A 22602-nucleotide genomic window follows, 5' to 3' on the forward strand; every position below is an offset into this window, starting at 1 on the left:
AAGATTCGCCATAAGCTCTTCTTCGCTGGTGCCTACGTCGATGCCGTGTACGACACCTTTAAGCAGGTCCTCGGGTGTTGATAGATACACCTTCACAGGGTGTGATCGTCCGTGGAACGTGAGGCTCATAATTTTCATGAGGGTGGCCGCCGTACCCTCGTGAGGGGTGCTCACGATGATGATATTCGAGCCGGGTCGCAGGCGGGTGATGAAATCGTCCCCCTTGCAGGTCGGCGCCCCTCCGGTGGCTTGGACGATCGCCCTGGCCACTTGATGGGTCTGTAGTTTTCGAAGTATGAGGCCCGGGGCCGGGCGGATGATGATTTTCATGTCGGTGCGCGGGAGCGGAGGCGCGCGTCGGCGAGGCCTGCTCCTTGCAGTCGCGTCTTCAGAAATGGGTGTTCGGGCTCCACGCTCCTCGCAGGTAGCTGGCGAACTGGGTTTCGCGTCGGTGGCTGACGCCTGGGTTTTCGATGCCGCGGTTTGCCCGACTGGGTCCTGCTTACCCGGGGTTTGTTGTTTTTGCAGGCGGCGTTTCCGATGAAGGGAAACGACCGTTTGCCACTGGGATTCTTGATGGTGGAGCTGCTCAGAGAGAACCGCAGACGGCCCGTGCAGCGCCTCGTCAGGCAGGTGTGTCGGGTGACTCTCCGATGCAATTTCCATAGTTTCCGTGGTGGTGGGCTGATGGGCCATGGTGCCTGGGTTTCGGGCGATCGTAGCGTTGCGGGTTGGGTCGCCTCCTCAGCTCACCGACGATGCGGCGGCTGCTTGTGGGTCCCCGGCCTCCCGCACGCCAGCGTTGGGCGTTAGGGCTAACCCTCCTGTCGGCGTGGCCGAACGAATGGGGCGCTCGTTGGTCGTAAAAACTGCGGCTCACCGAAGGTGTGGTTTCGCTGAGTCGCCTTGATGTTTACGAAGATATTCCGCTGATCCCAGCGGCGCCAGGAAATTTTGGGCGCTTGGAAAATTCCAAAAGTCACGGAGCCGATGCGAAGCACGTCTGCACGCCTCGGTCGTCTCCATATTTGGGAAATATACCGTGCTCAGAATTAGCCTCCTCAGTGGGTGGCTATTCTCGACGATTTGATTAAGCTGATGCGATTTTCATATTACAATGTTGGCCAAAGTGTGGTTGACATGTTTTAGCGTTTAAAGTTGTATTGGTTTGCACTGCAAGCAGGCAATAAAAAAAGTCACAGGCCTGCGCGGCACACGCAGCACAGTCACAGCGCAAGCTTGTGGAGCGGCTCAAGAGTAGCTTCAATTGGGGCACCACGCACAACTTCGCGGCAGTCTGTTTCGCCTCGTTTGGACGAGAACGATCTGAACTGTCCGCCCGGCGTCGACGGCGAGCTGGGGTTTGTAATTCTATCTGCACAGCAGTCTGCTGAGCCCGACCAAGCCTTAGAACTGCAACTTACTGCAACTTACATGTCAAGCGCACCGCCTTTGCAGGCACCTTAACTATAGATGGCGCCACCATACTGGCGGAGGCTCGGCAGCTCGGCAGCTCAGGAGCGCGTTGATTGCGCGCCTCGTCTGAATGGCATATCGTCGTCTGCGCCTGCGGACGCTGCGTTTGCAGGCATCTTACCTAGATGGCGCCACCATACTGGCGTAGGCTCGGGTCGTCTCCCCCTGCGTGCTTGCCTTAAATACGGGTATTTTCCGTGACACGGCAGCAGGCACTTGCGTGGCTCAGTGGTAGAGTATCCGGCTCCTACGCAGCGGGCGCAGGTTCTATCCCGGCAGGAATCGAGTACTTTCTTCGCGTTTTCAGCGATAGCGGTTACGCGGCCAACGCCGGCGGCGGCATCATCGCGACCCGAAACGGCTATCGGAATGAGCCCATAACAGTTTACGCTGTAAAAAAAGGCTGTATAGCTTAGTGGCTACGAAGCTCGCATAGGACGGTGGGTACGCGGGTTCAAATCCCGCCTCGGCAAGAAACTTTATTTCTTCTTTCTTCCTTGATGGTGATAGTTTTTAACGAACTACAAATTACGGCTAGCTTTACAGAGAATCATTACCGAGACGTCACGCGACCAAATCGAAAAATATCATGCTGATAAGAAAGGGTTAAATTGCATCAGTGAAACTGCTATTACACTGCATGATTCAGAAATCCCCCTCTTAAACATGTCGCAATAGCCACAGACTGCTATAACTCTCTCATGCCCTCTCTTTGCCATGTTCCATTCTGCGCATGTGCCCTCGATTTAACGCCATAGCGTTAAGGGCCCCTTGTCGCAGAAAATCCGGCGTCGGCGTCCGTGGCGGAAAATATCATCCCCAACTACCCCGACCGCGCAGAGGCCCTCCATGTGTTGCAGGGTTTTGTTGAAAAAAAATTGAATTTCTCACAGTAAAATCTGTCAGAACAACGGTACAGTACGACTTAACCACATCCTACAGACATGGTGGCGTCGAACTGTACTTTCAATGTACGAAAAAACATAATTCTGTTACGAGGAAACTCAAACACAAACCCCCTTTCCAGCATTTCAACCACACCATCCTCGGCAGGTCAAATTGGGACTTCGCCTGCCTAATGTTTTTTCGACACGCGCGCCCGTCGGGGCAATAGCAAACAAATAATAAAATAATAAATATTTGGTGGAGCCTTCACATTTGAATATAAGACCACTTATATTGCCCCTAGAAAAACGTATTCCCAGCAATGCGTTTCCGTTTAAAAGTGAAGCTGACTTTAAGGGGATCGGTGTAAGCTTGGTCTTTGTAAGCTGGATTTCTCACGTTCTTTGTTGCGGTGAATCCCATTGAACCAAAAATGCGATGCGAACGGGGCCCGATAACGCTATCGCGTTCCACTCTTAAAGGCGAAGCTTAAGCGGCCTCAAATTTTGGCCTGTATTCAAGCGTTCGTACACTTAATAACTAATTAATGTTACTGCCCGTGTCGTCACTATTGTCCCTATCGCTGTTTGATCTTTCTAACCGTAAACATGTGATCTGCCATGGTAACTTACTGGCTAAGGCGTTGCGCTGCTCAGCTCGAGGTAGCGGGTTTGCGCGCGATCGCCGCGGCCGCATTTTTATGGCAGCGAAACGCAAACTCTCTCGCGTGCAGTGATTTAGATGCCCATTAAATAGAACCGTTAAAGTGATTGTGGAGCCCGCCACTACAACTCGCCTAATGATCATATCCTGGCTTTGCCACGGGAAACACCAGAATTTTCCAACCGTGGACACTTCCTTTTACTGCAACAGACTGCTGCTGCTGCTGCGGTAAATGAGTTCGGCTCCAAAGAAATAGCTGAAGTCAACTGCACGTTTTTTTATTGTGATAGCAATTACTTGGACATTCCGGGCAAATTTTCATAGTTGCCATGATGTTCCACATATATTTAAGAATATGTATTCCATATCCTTATCTATACCGTATATGCAAGGGATATGCTACACTATTCAACTACCAAAGTTGCTCAAACCAGGTGTCATGTTCTCGGAATTTTCAGAATATCAGGGCGTTTACTAAAGTCATGAAATATTTTATTCACAGCACATGTCTTTACCTTATATATTCTCAGACTAATAATAAGTGCAACGCAAGGTACAAACCGGTATCGAAGAAGCAAATCGTAGAGCTAGGTGCGCGGCTACAACCAGGCATCATCGGGCTCGGCACACTGCTGTGCAGAGCGCATTACAAGCCGCTGCTCACCGTCGACGCCGGGCGGACAGTTCAGATCATTCTCGTCAAAACGAGGCGAACAGACTTTGTTGCGAAGACCCTGGTGTGCGTGGTGCCGAAATTGGAGCTACTCTTGCGCCGCTCAACCAGCTTACGCTGTGACTGTGCTGCGTGTGCCGCGCAGGCCTATGACTTTTTGTGAACCCATGAACGAATGAAAGTATATGAAGCGCCTAGGTCATAACTGACAATACGAAATTTCGAAAGCACAATATTTTAGGTCTCCGCACAAGCCACGCTCCAGATTTGAATTGACGAAATTTTAATCGCCGGAAGACCGTGTTTGTTTGGTGTTTGCACGTTACCAGTAAGGTACTGGGCCGAATGAAAAATCTTTTTTAAGCGACGCTTGTATTGCCTCACAAGTGTCGGCGGTGGCGGTGGTGGTGGTGTGACGCAAAAACCCTATCGAAGACCTGCCGTAAACTCGAATTTCGTTCACTTGGTATATACCAAAATTGGCATGGAATGGTGCGAATGTATGGCTAACATGACTGATAGGTTATGACATCAACACCATCACATGCTTGTCAGTTACGTCGCGATTAACGACAATAAAATCACGTGTGAAGCAAACCCGCCTTGGATATGCTGGTATGAGGGAGGGACAAGAAAGAAAGAAGGAAGGAAAGAAATAAAACGATAAGGAAAGAAAGAAATCACGTGTGGCTCACACCGGGGCCGCCCATTTCAGCTCCGCTGGTTTAATATCTGTACGGGGTGCAGTTTCGCCGTCCGGATGGGAAGGCCGGGCGTGGTGCATTCCGTCGAGGAGCAGGCTGCATTTGAGCAAAGGCGCCGCGAACTCGCTCGAGAAAGGGCGCGTCGTCGAGGGGCCGATTCTAGTGTCATAGCTTCCAAAGCCCAGGCCAAACGTCAGCGGAGAGCCGCCGACCCTGAGTTTAGGGCAAACGAAGTGGAACGCCTGCGACAGCGTCGTCTTGCCACAAGCTTCGCTTACCCCCCTTTTCTCGACAGGGGAAGGGCTGGTGATTTTTTTTTTGTTTAAAGCGATCAACAGTGGCCGAACATGGAATGTCGCTGGAGTTAGCGTTTCCAGAAGGCAATCTGCCTCAGCTCTGGCGAGAAGTCCCCATTCTAGAGAAAGGCCAGGCTCCCGGTCTCGGTATTGAGCTGCATGGACTCACTTTAGTGAGAACACAGAACACAAACTTAAGGCTCTATACTGGACAAAACAACTAGCCTTCATTGTTCGCATAAAGTACCTTTAGAACGAATGCCTAAAAACAATGAATATTATTAATGTTTTGTCGCACACAACATGGAAGAGTGACAGGAAGTGTCTCGTGAACCTGTACGAATTCCTTATACGTACATGTTTAGACTACAGCGTAGCAGTGTATGATTATGCTACACAAAGTACCTTAAAGGTACTGGATTCTTTTCGCCGTAGGTATTCGCATAAGCCATGGCTACAGGCGCCTTCCAGAACAAGTCCTTCAGGAAGCTTTTCCGTATATTCAAATTAATCGTTCCTTCATCAGCAGGGATCATATTCCGGCTTCATAGATTTTTCTGAAATTTGAACTATGAGTATCCTTAATAACGAAACATAAATTATATGACCTGTGCCACACCGCTTCAAAATCGACTTGCGATGAGAGAGGCCTTTCCACTGGATGTGATGAAACTCGTAAAAAAATAGGTATTCTAATTCTTTAGCATCGCCTGATGACCCCAGCAAAGCCATAACCCCCATGGTATTGACTGGTCGTAGAATGTGACACATCGTTTGGAGAAGGCACGAAGCACGCTACAAAGCCATGCATCCGAATTCAATTCCTAAAACTCCAGTCGAATTAGTCTTGCCTGGAGTTTTACACCAATGCATCAAAGTCACGTGGAAGTGTGTCTTATGTAGGAGTTGGCTCATTCTGCTTGAAATCAAGCGTTATATCCACCCAGAAACAAACATGTTTATTCTACGAGGGGAAGTCAAAAAGTCAAGGGACTTTTGCAATTTCTCAATTTCTCACACTAGGGTTTAGTAACACTGTTAGTATCCAGCGTTGAATTAGTGCCGTCTGCAACACTTCTTAGTGTCTTCTGCCATACTTCTATGGCACGTGTCACTTTTATTCCCGGGTTAGTCGTTAGAGTGTAGCAAGCCGTTAAACATGGCAGCTCCATTGTCGATCTGCACCAAGGAGGAAATGAGGGCAGTGATTCGCTTTTTGATTGCGGAAGCTGTTAAACCTGCGAAAATTATTCGTCGAATGCAAGCGCAGTATGGTAACAGTTCTTTATTGCGAAGCAAGGTCTACGAATGTATAGAGCGTTTCAAACATGGAAGAACTTCATTATGTGACGAGAAAAGATCGGGCAGGCCATCGACGTCAACGACTGAGGACAATTTGATAGCCGTTGAGGGTAGTGATAGAAAATAGACGAATCACAGTCGACGAAATCGCCAATACTTTACATATCAGTCGTGGTTCAGTGTATTCCATGTTACACGAAAGGCTGGTTTTTCGGAAACTGTGTGCAAGGTGGGTCCCGAAATAATTTTCAGCTCAGCATAAGGCACAAAGGTTGGACATCTCTCGTAAACATTTGGCCCGTTATCGTCGCGAGGGAGATGAATTTTTACAGCCAATTGTTACTGTAGATGAAACTTGGGTACATCATCCCGAACCGGAAAGTAAGACTGCGAGCATGGTTTGGCAACACTCATCACCAACAGAAGTTAGGAAACTTAAACATCAGCCATCAGCTGGTAAGATTATAATAGCACTATTCTGGGACATGGAAGGTGTGGTAGCTGTTCATTTAGCCTCAAGAGGCGAAACTGTGGACAGTGAGAACTATTGTGATGTGTTGGGAACTAAACTGAAACTTGCAATCAGATCAAAACGTCGTGGAAAACTGCGAAAAGGTGTCATCCTGCAGCAAGATAACGCTCAGCCGCATTCTGTCAAACGGACCGCCGAAACAATAAAGGAGTTGGGATTCGAATTGCTTGAACACCTGCCATACAGTCCAGACCTCGCTCCAAGCGATTGCAATATGTTTGGACCATTGAAGGAAGCGCTCAGGGGAAGAAGATTCGCAATCGATGCAGAAGTCATTGATGCGGTGCAAAATTGGTTACAGGTGCAACCCAAAACCTTTTTTTTTCCGACGAAATGAAAAACTTGTGAAACGTTTGGCAAAGTGCGTTGAAGTGTAGAGGTTTATGGAGAAAAGTAATGTATGTTTAAGTTTTCTATCATTAGAGTAAATGTACCTTTTGTCAAAAGTCCCTTTACTTTTTGACTTCCCCTCGTAGTATTGTGGGAACTGAAACAGATAAAAAATTACGACTACAAAAGGCAAAATACACTGCTGTGGTCAAGCAAGGGCCTTGGTGAGGCAGTAGTGCTACGTGATTAATAATAATAATATCAGTTTTATTCAATCTTTACTTAATATATCATCTATATTCGTGGCACACTTCACTACAGCTATCGTCATAGTCTTAATGCAGGTATATTTATGCACTTATACAGCGACCGCCTTTTTTGCAGCCATGTCATATCTACTGTTCGTAATTCGTCCCACCATCGACTATACTAAGTGCAATTTATTGGTGCTTTGTGGGCCTTCCTGGCCGGGCGCCACATCATCATTATTATATATCATAATCATCATGTAAGGGGTTTATTAGTGATCGGAGCAGCGCAGCGTCGACAGTAAAACGAGCCACAGCTTTCAAGCACGAGCGCCGTTGCGAGCCAAAGCGCGGGACCCAATAGCGTCTGGGCAGACTAGAGCTGGACCCACTAGCGTCTCTCTTCGCTACAATCATAATTTCCCGTTTGACCACTGTTGATAACATTACCCTTCCATCTTTCTGTGAACTTTATTATTGTTCCAGTTATCCTAATTGCGCTTGCGAATTTACTTTACAACGTTGTGACCTTTGAATCACACACTGCCGCAGACAAGAAAGCGAGGTGGGATCAAAGCCATCTGGAAATGTTTAGCCTACGAAACGACCGCGTGTTTCAGATCATTAAATGACATAACATTTCTGCCCCAAACATAGTGAACTGAGGCTGAACGTTGCTGAGATTGCGGTCATCAGTGGGAAAAATATTTCCAAACTATTTTTGCTTAAACGTAGTTTTTAATGAGAGAACTTATTCTCAAAAATAAACAAAAAGGGGTGCGAATAGAGAGTTCTCTCTGCAATAAGTGACACGCCGCATTCCATTCACGGTAACAGCTTAACGACCATTTTGTGTGTACCTGCCACTCTGATCCATTTATTCTAAAAGTTCTTTACATACTTCTTCAGCATATCAAGAGGCAGCAAAAGATGGCTTGGCGCGAATGACAGCATTCAACTTGCTTTCGGTCGGTAGGTTAAATTACCTCTCAATTGATTGGATTTTTGTAACAATGCCTTAGAAAGGTCATGCACCCAAAGTATATTTAAAGGATATTTTTTTCCCTGCATTAAAGCGTTGATGCGCTACAGTTATTGAAAATTGTACTTTTGAAGTCTTTCATTTCTAACAATTTATTCACAGCCATACATTGTATTTTGACTCTTTGTATTGTATAACTTTTCAAAGCAATCCATAGTTGCAAATTTCATGCGTTGTCATTTCTCTTATTTTTAACTATTTTTTTCTTCATGCACAAAAGGTCCCAATTCAGTTTCTAACTATGGGGCCTCCTTCTGCATATACATCTAACTCCTACTTCACTACTGACCTGAATAAACTGATTCTGACTCAGGAAAAAAAAAGAGGTCTTTCCTTGTATCCATGCAAGTGTGAGCAGGTTTCTTTCTCTTCTGCAGAATATTTCATGATTAGAGAATGGTTGCCGTCCAAGATAAACGCATTTTGAACATAAACGCGTTTGACTCCATTTCAGTTTGCCCTAGCCCACTCCTTGCAACTGGCATTGAATAATTTTGTTACAGGTTGCTTCCTGAACGACTTCACGTACCCCCTGCTACATTAACAAGCACCCATGGTGCTTCACGTATAAACGGCAAGCTTTCATTAAAAACTATATTATGAGGTTTTACGTGCCAAAACCGTTATCTGATTATGAGGCATGCATAGTGTGGGACTCCGGAAAATTTATACCACCTGCCATCCTTTAACGTGCACCTAAACCTAAGTACACGGGTGTTTTCGCACTAGCTTTCATTATATGCACTAAAATTTTGTGGCCGCAAGTAGCAAACATATTCACTGTTCGGTTCTTGATCGCTGTATTAACGGCAACAACAATGTATGCAGGTCCCGTGTAGATCGTTTCATGTCATCTGAAGAACGTAACTAGCTATGAACTTCATTAAGCCTATGTGAGAGTTATTGATCGCAGATGCTCCGTTCATGTATTTCTTCACACTTTGGCCTCTTTCTCTCCGCACGCGACATCCAGCACCACAAATGTTACAGCTGTAAATCATGCATGTGCGCCTATTCGCAGGTCACTGCACTCGTGCAGACGTCGTGGCGCCGAGTAGCCAAACTCGTGCACTCGATTACGAATTGAATTTGGCAGGCATAAACCGTTTCTTTGTGTGCCAGTTTGAGGCCGCTGAAATGCTAGAGAGGGAGCAATAGCCTTGTGTAAATAGAACTGTGCTAAAAAGAAATGTTGGTTTACTTCCGTTTTCCAACCAATGAAGCGATAATGTAGCACGCATGCGGGCACACATTAACATATATACACGCACGAATGCACGTCGAGTCATGCATTCTCAGCCGTATTGAAGTGTACACAGTCAATACTTTTCATAAAACACGACTTTCATCCTGTAGAGGGTTTCTGAGTCGGAAAGGCAAGGAGGAATCTTTCCAAGGTATGAATGGTGTCTTTTTAGAAGCATAGATGTACGAGTCATATTGAGTTTTTTCAGATTTCGTGTGGGCGTACTGCAGATATGGCTAGGCGTACTTTACGATGAAAAATCAGATAAACCGACGTGAAAACCACACGATTTCGGTCATATAAATCTGGCTGAAAGCGATACTATCTCCGCTAATTCACACCTAGATTGGCGGAGCGTAAACAAACAGATTCAGTATGCCATGCATTCTCCTAAAATACGTACGACTATGTAAAAATTAATTATTGGCCACATATTTATGTCACGAATGCCATCGTCACATCCTGTTGATGATGTCGTTGAAATATTCCTTAAAACGTATAGTATTTCTGATACCTACCCCTTTGTTGGACAGCGGGGCATACACGTCCCACTTTTCATTCCATGTTCTTGGTGCTGTCGCTCGCTCTGCAACATGCAAGCCACTAACACTATCTATTGAGTATTCCACAACATTCTGTATGCACATTCATAGCGTTTCGCTAAGTGGACGCAGTTAGACAAGTAGCAGTTTCTGTTTTTTCATGTCCGCTTTTCCGTTTTTGTGTGTTTTTGTGAGCTACTTTCAAGCAAGAAAAAAAATGTCTGGCGAGTAAATCTTGTGTTTCTTGCACTACAGTAACCACTTACAAACTATCAGCTATAATTTGTGATGTTTAGCGTGCCCAGATAAACGGAGCGTTTTTATACGAAAACCAGTGTGATTCAGCTGTTCCAGGTTAGACTTAGCGTATAGCGTGCGGTCTGTTCGGTCCGCACTGATTGCTTCTTTCTTTTCCCTAAAGATAAGAAGCGTCTCACTGCTCAAGGAGCACTTTAATTATTCTGGAGCTTGCCAGAGAACTCTAACAACAGTGATGATGAGCATCGTTCGGAAAACCTTCCGGATGGTTCTCCGGAAGCATCGATGCTCCGGAAACACTCAACACCCAAACTTGACAGGCACGCGATGGCGCTGCCGCTAGTGCTCAACTAGCAAAAAAGAAGTCCACACGAAGTACATGTGCAATGTGTGGAACGTTCCGCTGTGTGCAGCTTGCTTCGTACCATTTCATAAAAAAATGTGAACTGCCTCAAGTGCACAGCGGTACATATGAGTCCCACATGATCAAATGACCTAACTGGACAGTGGGACATATAGGTCCCCCTTTTTATTGCGATAGCAATTATATGAACACTCAAAAGCAGATTTCTGCCGTCGGCGTCGCCGTCGCCGTGAGGTTCCGTATGACGTCATTTGGAGATGAAATCGTCGCCGCGCGCCGAACGCTGTATGTGCGAGTGAAAGGGCGCGAGGGGCGCGTCTTTCACGGGGAGTGAACGTACGGCGGAGAACAAACGCGCGTTCTGCGCCGTGCTCGCTTAAGGGCTGCAGAAGTAGGCGTCTCTTTTCTCCTTTACAATCACCATATATGTAGAGCAAACGCGCCTTCTTCAGACGCGCGAGAGGCCGTGGGGGAGGGGGAGGGAAGGGAGCCTACGTTTAGCTGCGGCACCAAGTGCCTATTTATATCAGAGGCTCCAGCAACAGTCACCAACGCCGCACGCATTTTGAGCTAACGCGGGCAAAACGCCGATGGCGTCGACAACAGTTCTGCGTGTTGTTGCTACCAAAGCCGCTCACCTTACTTCGTATGACATTGCTGTGTTGCTATCGCATTCATTGCTTCGCCCTTAGGGCGAAACTGTGACATTTTTTTCGGAATAAAGCACTTCTCGTCATTCGGATTGGTTTTTATGGAATCAAGAAGTGGTCAACAGCTCGTTAAAAATCTCTTACACAAGATAACAATTGTTTTCTCGTTGTGTCCAACAAAGGGTTAACAAGAATTCTGCTAAATCACGGGAAAGTACGATTTCTTTCTGAGTGAAATGTCAGGAAAGTAACTCCTAAGCATGAATGAAGAAATGACTCACTTTCTATTATTGAACGGTTTGACTGTCAAGTGCGTTCACTTAAATGCTACAGTATACTCTGGCACTCAGCCATGTTCTTTAGTCCTATCAATTCCTATGCGACATCATTTCTCATGTTAATTGTATCCATGCAAATTTCAGCCAACGCTCTTCACATGTTAACACACCTTCCACTTTGACAAGAAATCCTTCGCCGAAGGCAACATTTCTCTGAGGCGACCAGCAATACTTGTTCAAACTTTTCCGGTGATTGTGATTTTACCCGACACTATTCATTGCGGGTCCTATGGTTTTAGAAGCGTCAATGTTCTTTGCTGAAAGTACTCAGTACAGCCCGACTAACAAAATCTCCAGCATCAAGCGCTGTTCATCTTGGGGTTGCTCAAAGATGGGTCTTTCATGTTTCCCCCCAATTGGTGTTAGTGATTTATTGTCTTTATTTTGTGACTACAAGGGAAAGTGTGTAAAGGAAGGGCCAAACACAGCTGGAGAGTGAAGCCGCAAAGTGTACCCGGCTACTGTTGGGTCGGTGATAGGTTCTATGACTCCAGAGGCAGAAGCCCTACCAAATCGTAACTGTGATGACAAAATATATTTTGTTGAAAATAGCGTTGAGCACATACGCAGTGAATGTTCAGCGTTCTACGGCTAACGTGCGCACATATACGTCACTGAGTTAGCGACAATCGTTTCTGTTAAGTAAAAGCGCGCAGAAAGCTTACCCTCATAATTATTTTCTAGGGAACTGTACTAAAGTATTACGTTTCATTTTTCTTCGTTAGCCTAAATTGAGCAGAAACTAAGAGAGATAGCCTTAATTCATAAAGTTATTTTTGCGCGAAGATGAGTTTGTGCCTCTCTTCCTAAACGCATGCAAAAAAGAGTAATGCGATCATTGGGAAACCTCTAACCATTGAACCTCAAACCTCACACCTCAGCCGTTGAAAAGTCAAGACAATCGTACTTCAAGACATTACTTTGATTCTTCTGGAGTGCTTCAGTTCCGAGATATTCGTCATCAAATTTGAGATTCATTCATCTGATTTCGTATTCAGGGCGCTGATTTCGATACAGTGTCAAGCCGTGAGGGAGCGTCAACATGAAGGAAAAGGGAAAAAATTTGTGGTTACTTGTTTTCGCCAGCCAATAGCAAGAGGGCAGCTGTTATCAGCTTCGTCCAGCTTCAAACAATATGCCAAAAAGCAGCAAGCTACGTCAGATGGGGGCTTGACGTTGTGTCATGATTTGTGACCGTGATTGCGAAATTAGCTGAATAAGTGTCAAATTTGATTATGAATATATTGAAACAGAAAAGCTCTAGGAGAATTAAAAAGGTTAAGTTGTCTTCAATAACGATTGCCTTAAAGCTTTCAGTGTAAACGTATCCCACAATCACGACAGCAAGAAAGGTAATTATCAAGTTGTTAATAATTATGCGTTTGATGACTAATTGTCCGCGAGCATTCTTTCAGCACAAGTACATAAGCCACCTGTGCAAGCAGACTTTGCTTAACTAGCACCGCGATTTTACTAAAATTACTGTTGGTTTACCTTTGAAGACCTTGTATATTAGTGCGAACTTCCTCAATAATTTGTAACTTTGTAAATAATGTAATTGGTACAAGCTGATTACATGTTTACGCAGTGGACACAATGGTAGTGTTGGAAAATTGAAGCGTCAGTTTTTATTAAGATTTTTTACAAATTTGCATGCTTCATCACCATCATCAGCCTTAACACAATCATAAGAACTTAAGGGGGCTTAAACGAAAAATGATTCCAATACCAACCGCTAGAATATATATGTGAACCAGAGAAAAATATTGCTAAGGTGGCCTTGGCGGTTGCCTATAATCGCATTTCCGCATTTTACGTTCATTTCAAAAAGGAACACGGAGCAAAAACCAATGTCAACTTTCTTCTTGGAACAAAAAATTGAAGAACACGTTGATCCAATGAAATGTATGAATTTAAATGACGCGAAATTTATTTGAGATAGCGAGGTAGCAGTAGCAACGGATACCGTGAGCACAGCCTCGTCTCCTGTATACTGTTAGCTAGTTTTAATCCGATTCTTACTTTTACTTCTCCAATTTCATGTTATAACTCCTCGGTCAACTCGATCAGTTATTGGTTTTAAACTGATAACTTTAAGAGACCCATTACGCAGTGAGTACGGTGCCAACGACCTTGAGCTTGAGCGAAAACTCGCTCGCAATCCCAGCGTGGCGCGTGCCTCATTTCTGCCAATCACGGAGCACCGCACGCCCCGTGTTTTCTACCAATCATAGCGCGGCGCCGCGGCAGCGGTGCTGCCGGCAAGCCGGGTTGGGAAAAGAAAAGAAAAAGAACCAGAATGTTCGCCTTCGTGCATAGCGTTCGCCGCCTGCTTTTCCCGGTAAACGTTACGGCTACTTAAGCTGCAGTTTCGGGGAAGCGTGAGAAACAGTCAGGGATCTTTGATTGATATCGCGTTCTATTCTTAAAGGCGAAGCTTAAGCGTCTCCCAATTCTTGTTTTAGCCTCATTTCGCTGGTTTAGCCGATATGTGCGTGGTTGACCTATAATTTTACCTACTGGACCCGATCATTGCCGCGTAAGTTATTGGCCCAATGCTTCTTGACTTGCATGAATAAAGCTAATTTATAATTTTATTTCTTGCTACTAATGTTTAGCAAAATTGTAGGCGGCCTTATTTCTACAGCTCTCTTTCTGCATGTGGTGTCTAGCAAAATCAATGAAACAGGCTGTTCCCACGCAAGATAGGGCTGACTAATTAAAGTGACAATGCATAAAGCGGAGGGTATGTTTCATCAGTGGACGAGCAGTTGCAAAGTCTTCAATCTGGAGTTCATTGTAGTGCGAAGAAAGAGAACTGCCGCACAGTGTTTCTCACTGTGGTAGAGGAAGGAGAAAAATGCGACATTTAGGCTGAGTAAATTGGGGATCAACACCGATAATATTTCAAAAACCGGAATGCTTTTTGCGATAAAGTTTTGTAATTGAAGCGTGTACGTGACAACTTTCTCATTTGTTTCTTTCAGATGCACGTTGGTGGCATTAGCACATGGATGTTTTCCTTTCTATATGCACTGCATGCCGAGCGTGACGAAGAATATCAGCGTTGCGCTGTTCCACATGAACTGTGCAGGCACTACGATTTGGTCGACCTTTCGTACAATTTTAACAACGGAACAGTCTACTGGAATGACGACGAACACTTCAGGCTGGCAATTAAATTGCACAACGCCACGGAGGCCGGATGGTATAGAATGACATTTTGATTGACTCAGAGAAGTCTTCAGTTAGCAATTTTTGTACCACGTGGGGCTCTAGGTTGTGTGAGAAACTAGTTCCGGGCCGTAAATTTACAAAATCTAATTTTTATTACTGCTTCAAACGTAGGACTGGAGCTAATTGACTGCGGCACTATCCCACATAGCATATGGTGGCAGCTTCGATTGTCAGCCGCGTTTCGCGTGTAGGCGGAATGCGAAAACATCTGCGTACGGATGTGTGAGAGCTTGTTAGTGGAATTTCATTGGTCTAAATATACTCGGACCACTTTATTGTGGCATGTGGCTCCCATCACACGTGTTTTTTTTTTTCTTGTTTTTTAACCTACAAATTGCATTATTCCGGGTGGCTTGGGAGTAAAGAAGGATGCTACGTAGGGCCTACATTTTGACAGCTAGAAATGTGGGGTAAAAAAGCGAACAAACGTTATTCATGAGTATCTGGTATGGCCCCAATAAAAGCTAGCCTAAATGCATAATTCTTACGAAATGATAACTCATCGTAAGGATCGTAACAGCGCAAACAAGACACGGACAAAAGGAAGGAAAAACGACAACACGGCGCTGACTCTCAACTGATATTTTATTGAAGGATCGTCTAACATATATACCCAAATTCAAAGAACCACGACTTGCGCAAGACACAGTGATACATCACGGCCAAATATGAGTTGAGAGTCAGCGCCGTGTTGTCGTTTTTCCTTCCTTTTGTCCGTGTCTTGTTTGCGCTGTTACGATCCTTACGATGAATCCCAACCAACTGGCCCAACTTGCCGTCTTGTTGCAGGATATGATAACCACTGATTTCCCACCGTAATCAGATTGAAGCCCCAGGACACGATGATTACCGTGCGGTAGCTCGTCATGATCAAATGATTTTTTTAAGCGAAGCTTTATAGGCTCACAAGTGTCGGCGGTGGTGGTGGTGGTGGTAGTGGCGGCGGAGGTGTCACGCTGAAAAGTGGGCCGATCCTGGCGATGTGCAGAAAAGGTCCAAGCTCAATGGCACATACCGAGGACAAAAAAAAAGAGGGAAAGAGAGAGAGAAATAGAGAGAGAAAGAGAGAAAGAAAGATAGAGTGAGAAAGAGAGAGAGAGAAGAAAGAAATACGGAGAGTGGGAAATAAAGATAGATATATAGAAAGAGAGAGAGAGAAAGAGAGAAATAAATAAAGATAGAGAGAAAGATAGAGAGAGAGACAAAGAAAGGCACCACGAAGGACTGGGAAAGAAAGAGAAAGAAATAAATAGAGAGAGAAAGAAAGAAGTCACCACGAAGGTCAGAGAAAGAATGAAAGAAAGAAAGAACGAGAGAATGGAAGAAAGAGAGAAAAAAAGAGAGAAAGAGAAAGAAAGAGAGGGTAAGAGAGAGGAAGAGAGAAAGAAAGAGCGATAGAAAAAAGGAATAAAGAAAGAGTAAGAACGATTCATAGACAAAGAGAAAGAAAGAGAGAGAGAAAGAAAGAAAATCACCACGAAGGTCAGATAGACACACGACAAGCTTCGCTTACCACCATTTCCTCAACAGGGGAAGGGCTGGTGATTTTTTATTGTTTTGTATGAGGGGGAACCTTTTTTTACCAAGTTTTATTGAGAGAGCGCGCATCAGTATCTTTGCGTGGGAGGCACGCTGATCATCGCATAATTAACATGACGAGCCTGCCCGGCAAGTGTACTAGTACAGTTTGCTTGGCAAGTGCCAACAGGCATTGCTGAAGCAAGGTCGGTGGTAGAAGCTTTATACAATCCCCTGCAAAATGATTCAATAAGTTGTGATGTCACCAATCAAAACAACTCGCATCAAAGTGCAAGAAACAGTTATGTGGTTTTCGCTAGGCGCTATATGTTTAATAAAAGATATCTTAAATAATTTTGATGGTAAGAAGTACAAAAAAGAAGATAGCGACCGACATTAAGAACGCGTGTCATTGAGCGCTGATTATAAACTTGAGGGTTTTTTTTAATTTCTTTTACTAACAGTGTTATAACGTTTTCCGCGTACATGTGAAATAGCTCACTTTCGTATAAGGAAAGGAGAACCATTGGCGGATCCAGTGAGGAATGAGTATTGGTTAGGAAAACAATAAAGGTAACTCAGCCTTGAACGTGCTGAGTATTTTATTGCAAAATGTGGGTTAATTATGGGTTAGTTCTAAATATATCGGTATCAGGCAAGCGTCACCCCTTTTGCTAAATGCGGGCAGTTAATCAACCATGAGGCAAGCATAAATGCGGCCGTATCGTTCTATCACTTTGCATTTGGGGAAAGTCCCGAGCATATCCACACTTTACCAGTGCATTTCCTTGTTGCTACCCTGTTTCAAGATTTGTGTGTCCCGTGGTATACACTTAGCCTTCTTGGAATTTTGTTCACGGGCCTAAAAAGCTGACTCGTAGGCGCGACAAGCCAACGCGCCAGTCGGAGTCCTCGCGCACGTGGCGCATCTCGGCGCTTGCTTAGCGATCGCTCAGCTGGTGTGAGAGCCACATACAATAAATCCAGTGATGCGCGGAGGGCAAGACCATCTGGTGGTGCAGCAGGGAACCGATAGTGCGCTTCCACCAATGGAGGGAGCTTATACTTGCAGAGGCATCTGACGACGACAAGGACACATCAAATCGCAGAGTAGATCGTAACAAAAGACTTCTCTTTAAAATTTCCGCGCGGAAGTTTGCTTATCTTTTATTCTTTTGTTAGGCATTCTTCGTTCTCACTTTATTCTCGTACGCCGTGTTCTCGCCTCATTGGCTGGTAACGTAATTAATTCTAACAACCTCGGCAATGAAGCTGCTAGAAAAGCACACGAAGGAACAAACCTTGTTTCTATACCTATATCGAATACTGACGCAAGCCAGCACCTAAGCAAGCTAGTGCATGATATTACATTGCTTAAGTTGACACTTCCGTGATTTCTCCAACCATCGGTTGTATTCTATCGACCCTACTGCGCAACTGTGCCTGGGCGTTCCCCAACACGTACTCATTCTTGATTGCCATAGCCTATAATGCCAAATCATGTGGTAGGAACCTATGGAACCCCTTTTGTGCTGCAGCGAGTCACTTGAAAATGAAAGGGTTGACCTTCTGCACAAGCCTAACCCAGCTAGATAGAAGACCTTTCACGTGGAACAATATCTTGGAGCACTGGCCTGGCATACCACAGCTGCAGATGGCCACAAAAGCGCTCCTGCAATTTCTGAAGTCTACCGGACTTAGCAACCGCCTGTGATAAAGAGCAGAAAAGTTTCGCTACATCGGCGACATCAAAACTGCACTTCCTCCTCTCTTCTCAAAATTTACCTCCCCTTTTCCTTTCACCCAGTGCAGAGTAGCCAGTTGGGCTCAGTCCTGGTTAACCTCCCTGTGTTTCATTTATCCTTCTCGGTATCTCTCCAAGTGTTTTGTTCACAATAAAACATTCGAGATTATAGCCAGCGCTTTGTTGTGTGGGTTGGAGCATCAGTATGTGTTTTACTGAACTGTTTAGCGTGACATACCATGTTGAGCAAGATAGCCCAGAATCCCACTCTTCTCCGAAACGCTTTATTCTAACTGTAAGCGTGAAATCGACTTTTCGTCAACCTGTTTCCTGTAAAAACAGTGCACAATTTTACTGACTGCAAACCGATAGTAGCTAGTGAGTAAATAGAGGGGCTAACGAGTGCTTCTGTCCTGATGGTTCAGGTTTCAGGTAGATGTGATGGAAGAACCGATTCACGGTGGTACCCACCTGGACTCACCACTGCACTTCTACAAGGATGGCTGGGATGCCTCTCAGATACCGCTCGAGAGGCTGCTTTTTTTGCCAGTGGCATCCGTGGACGTACGGTCACGGGCAGAGTTAAATCCAGACTACCTGCTGTCCGTGGACGATATCTTAGAATGGGAAGATGAGTACGGGCGCCTGCCAGACGGCTGCCTCTTCCTGGCTCACACTGGGCACTCCAAGGTAGCGTATTGACGGGTCATGGCTGAACCCTTTAGTAGGCATTCACTGGAGTGCCAAGAATGTTACTGTTGCGACCGATCCATATTGAACACAGATTTTGGGAGTTCGCTTCCTTTCGCGGCTAAAAACTTTCGGAGCGCTGCTTTTTAGGTGAGTCGGAATGGCATAATGTGCCGTGGTGCACTTTAAAGACCGAGACAATGATTAAAGAGTTAGCACAAAGGTTTGGTGATAACACACAAAGTTTTAGCGATAAATGTACCGGACAGAGTTCTGTATGCTTATCTGTATGCTGAACTATAGTCTTCGTCTTTAGAGCGCGCCCGAGCACAAGAAAATACGTTCAGTCCTAAGAATGCCAGAGGATCGACTCCACCTAGCGGGTTGTCCAGGTGCCTCATAAGCAAGTGACTGTGACGACAAAAGAACTGGTCATTTCTTCCGCCGTCACAACTGTTTTCAACTGGTTTCCCATTGTAACTTCGGCTTTCCTAGATGGTGTCACATAGCTATCAGCCCGTTCACTCTGAAAAAGAAATCCTATTTTTTTTCTATCACACAGCACTGGCCTAATCGCACGGCGTACATGGGCATAGACGGGAACGGTGACAAGCACTTCCCAGCGCTACATCCGGAAGCGGCGTCCTTCCTAGCTGCGAAGCGCAGCGTTTACGGCGTAGGCCTGGACACGCCCTCTGCGGACGCCGGCAACGGTTCTACAGCGCATCGAGCCCTGATGAGCATCAACGTGTTTGTCCTGGAAAACCTTGTTGGTCTGGAAAAGTTACCGGCCCGGGGAGCGTACGCGCTTGTGCTTCCGCTTAAGCTCGACGGCGCCAGCGGTTCACCTGTACGCGTGGTCGCCCTAGTGCCATGAGTTGTTCAGCAAGGGAAACGCATTACGCTTATTGCACGAGTATGTATAAAATGAAGTAAAGACAAACAAGCAACATGGGTACTCGCATCATGGGTATCAGCACGCATCAGTATCGCAGCGCGCATCATGGGTACTCCATTACAGCGGATGAAAAAAATTGACCGCATGATGGGCACTCCATTACAGCAGATGAATTAAAACTTGCTTTGCGCAAAATTTAGGCTTCGGGTGAAGTAGTATACGCCAAAGAGCGTGCACCTGCCAAGATGTTCAGTGAGACCCACGTGCATCGCTTATAGATATTACAGTGAAAGACTTCACAACTTGCTCTTACGGTGCCCAACTTTCAGCATTCGTAGCTCTGTTCTGCTCAGCAAGTTGCAACAATTTTGTCTAGGACAATTTTCGCTCACTGAGTTTTGATTGCTAAAATGTGAAGCGTCAAGATGACACAATTCCCACAAAGTCATCATGTAACTGTTTTCAGGTACCGGGTCTCTCGTTTGGATATAGTGCTTCTAAGTGGTACGCTTTTTTGAGAATGTATTTACATACCACACTCTTTGGTGGGCCGTGAGCTTATACCGAAATTGTAGCATCCTCAGTCAGAGATGTTAGATTTTCTTAGGCCTATTATTTTAAGGCCTGCATTGGTCGGTCTTCAGACTTCTGATTCGGTTGTTTACCAGCTAATGTTCTGTCCCAGCATACGTTAGCTTGGCTAACGTTAGCTGGTAAACACATAACACCATTCCAACAGCTTTAATGCCTTTTGATTTATTTCCCTCCATACTGCAACTCTCCGGTCTTTATTCTGTTTACTTGCCTATATTCGGCAATTTTTCTAAAGGAGCATGCATTGGAATACAAAATCTACCAGCACCAGCAAAAGCTGAAATGCAGCGAATTCCACAAAAATCGGCTAACCTCTCGTCAAGTGGGAGCTTTTCTGCATTTGTTAAAGCAAAGGTATCGTTGCTTCTTCACTCCACTTTTCGGTTGCTTCTAGCTGTCTAGCACGATTGGCCAGCACCCGATACAGTGTAAACGGAGACGGTTCGGAGTGGCAGGTGATGTACCAAAGCGCAGACGTAAGCTCCAGCACAAACATGCCGCCGTCGCCATGCCATCTTCGTCATTTCACCGCCTTCTTTCCGTCGTGATCATTCGTTCGTTCTCATGCCATCGCCATCGCTTCGCTTTTTTTCATTCTGTCATCATCACTGCTTTTCATTTCACCATGAACTGATGGTGTCGGCCCAGTCATCGCGCCGACCTCATTATTCTGTCGTCACCAAGCCCTCGCCATCGTGCCGTCGTAATCATGCACTCGTTATATTGTAGCCGTCCTGTACTCTACATACACCACCACCATCGTACCATCGTGATCATACTCTCAACGTCTTGCTGTCGTGGTCGTTCCATCGTCGTCATTGCGCCATAGTGATTCCAGCGTTGTCATAGCATTGTTGTCAGGCCGTTCCCATCACGCCGTCGTCACCATTCTATCGCCATCCGGCCGTCAACGGGATACAGTCGTCGTCACGTGGTCATGGCCGTTTGACTGTCGCAATTACTTCGTCATCATTGCAGTGTCGCCATGCCGTCGTCGTTCTACCATTGTTGTCACGCGTGGGATTCGCATGTTCGCGTGCGGCTAGGTCATGTAAAGTAAGGCGTTTCACGGTGAAAAATTTGCAATTTGGTCGCGTGCGTATACTTCTAAATGGTCGCTGAACAAGAACCGCGTTCGTTGCAAACCCAGTGAGAGTTTTGTTTAAACATGTTCCTACCGGACGAGGGATCGGCATAGTTTATTCATTTGAATATGCGAGAGAGGTAGGAGGGAAGGAGGGTAAATTTTTTCAAGTCACTGCTGTGCATGTGTGTAAGCCGTTTGCTGTGTGCTACTTGACATTGTGACTTCCACAGGGGTGGAAGTTACATTTTAGGCTCAGGTGAGCGATTTGACATAAATTAAAACAGTCTCAATGCACGTCCTACGTACCATAAGTCTGTAGACACTATAAAACACGGTACAATTTTTTGGATCTGCGTCAAGGAGAAAATCTCCTAAGAGAACATCACTTTTCTACTTTAATAATTGGGCTTCTTTAACGCTCATCTAGAAGCACTAAAGTGGTTTTGTATGGGTTGTAGATGTTTTCTAACCCTTTATGAAACACGAGCGCTTCGGATCGATTATGCCATGGCTGCATATCTGGTATTTGAACATTATCGAACTGTTTTCATTTATCTTCCATGGCAGCACCAAGGTTCTCTGCAGTTTACTCATTTATCTATGAAAGCAGTTGAGACATAACTATGACCCGCTGTTATTATCTAACGTCGCCCTTAACTGTACAATGGAATACATCAGTATATATCTTGCATAGTAGACTATGACTGTATCTGCAATAAAATGTAAATATAGTTTTCATAATTTAGAGTGGCTTTCTTCAATATTAGTGGGACGTTGCGTTATTCTGTACCTCTGGAAGAAATCGAAATCTTGAGCCACTTACTTTGCAGGTCTCGAAGCTTCCGCCACTAGTCTGTTGGTACTTGTTTCCTTGACTAATCAAAGAAATATATAGTTTCTAAAATACTACATAACAGTCCACACCGAGTAACTGCAGCTGTTACACGGTCCGATTCACGTAGTACTTACAACGCACCGTGTCAGGATGACGTAAGGAGGCTGTGTCCTGATCGCCCCTGGCTATTCTGTTCCACCCGCTGGCGTTCAGTGTGAGCAGCATTTTGGCTGCCTAATTCCTTCTGGGAGACACGGACTCTATTTTGGGTACGCGAATGGAGCCTCCGGTATGCTCATGAAGTGTATGTTTCCATGTTACTTCTAAAAAGGCAGCAGGGCATGTCAATGTTACTGCTCGCGTCTACACAACCGCCAGTGCTATTTGCATTGATATTCTAGTCACAGAACTTTCCTTTATTTCGGAGACCTCAAACTGGAGCAAGAAAAA

General features: G+C 45.3%; 1 protein-coding gene across 1 annotated transcript in view; it reads left to right on the top strand.

The window, feature by feature from the left end:
- LOC119448861 (isatin hydrolase) overlaps nucleotides 1-19615 on the top strand; it is a 43301-nt gene extending 23686 nt beyond the window's left edge. The window contains exons 2-4 of the mRNA XM_049666530.1: nucleotides 529-633; nucleotides 18481-18738; nucleotides 19301-19615. Of these exons, the coding sequence (XP_049522487.1) occupies nucleotides 529-633; nucleotides 18481-18738; nucleotides 19301-19615 (678 nt within the window). The remainder of the gene's footprint in view (nucleotides 1-528; nucleotides 634-18480; nucleotides 18739-19300) is intronic.
- The last annotated feature ends 2987 nt before the right edge of the window (nucleotides 19616-22602 follow it).

Source organism: Dermacentor silvarum, chromosome 4 (assembly GCF_013339745.2).
Source record: "Dermacentor silvarum isolate Dsil-2018 chromosome 4, BIME_Dsil_1.4, whole genome shotgun sequence".
NCBI lineage: Eukaryota > Metazoa > Arthropoda > Arachnida > Ixodida > Ixodidae > Dermacentor > Dermacentor silvarum.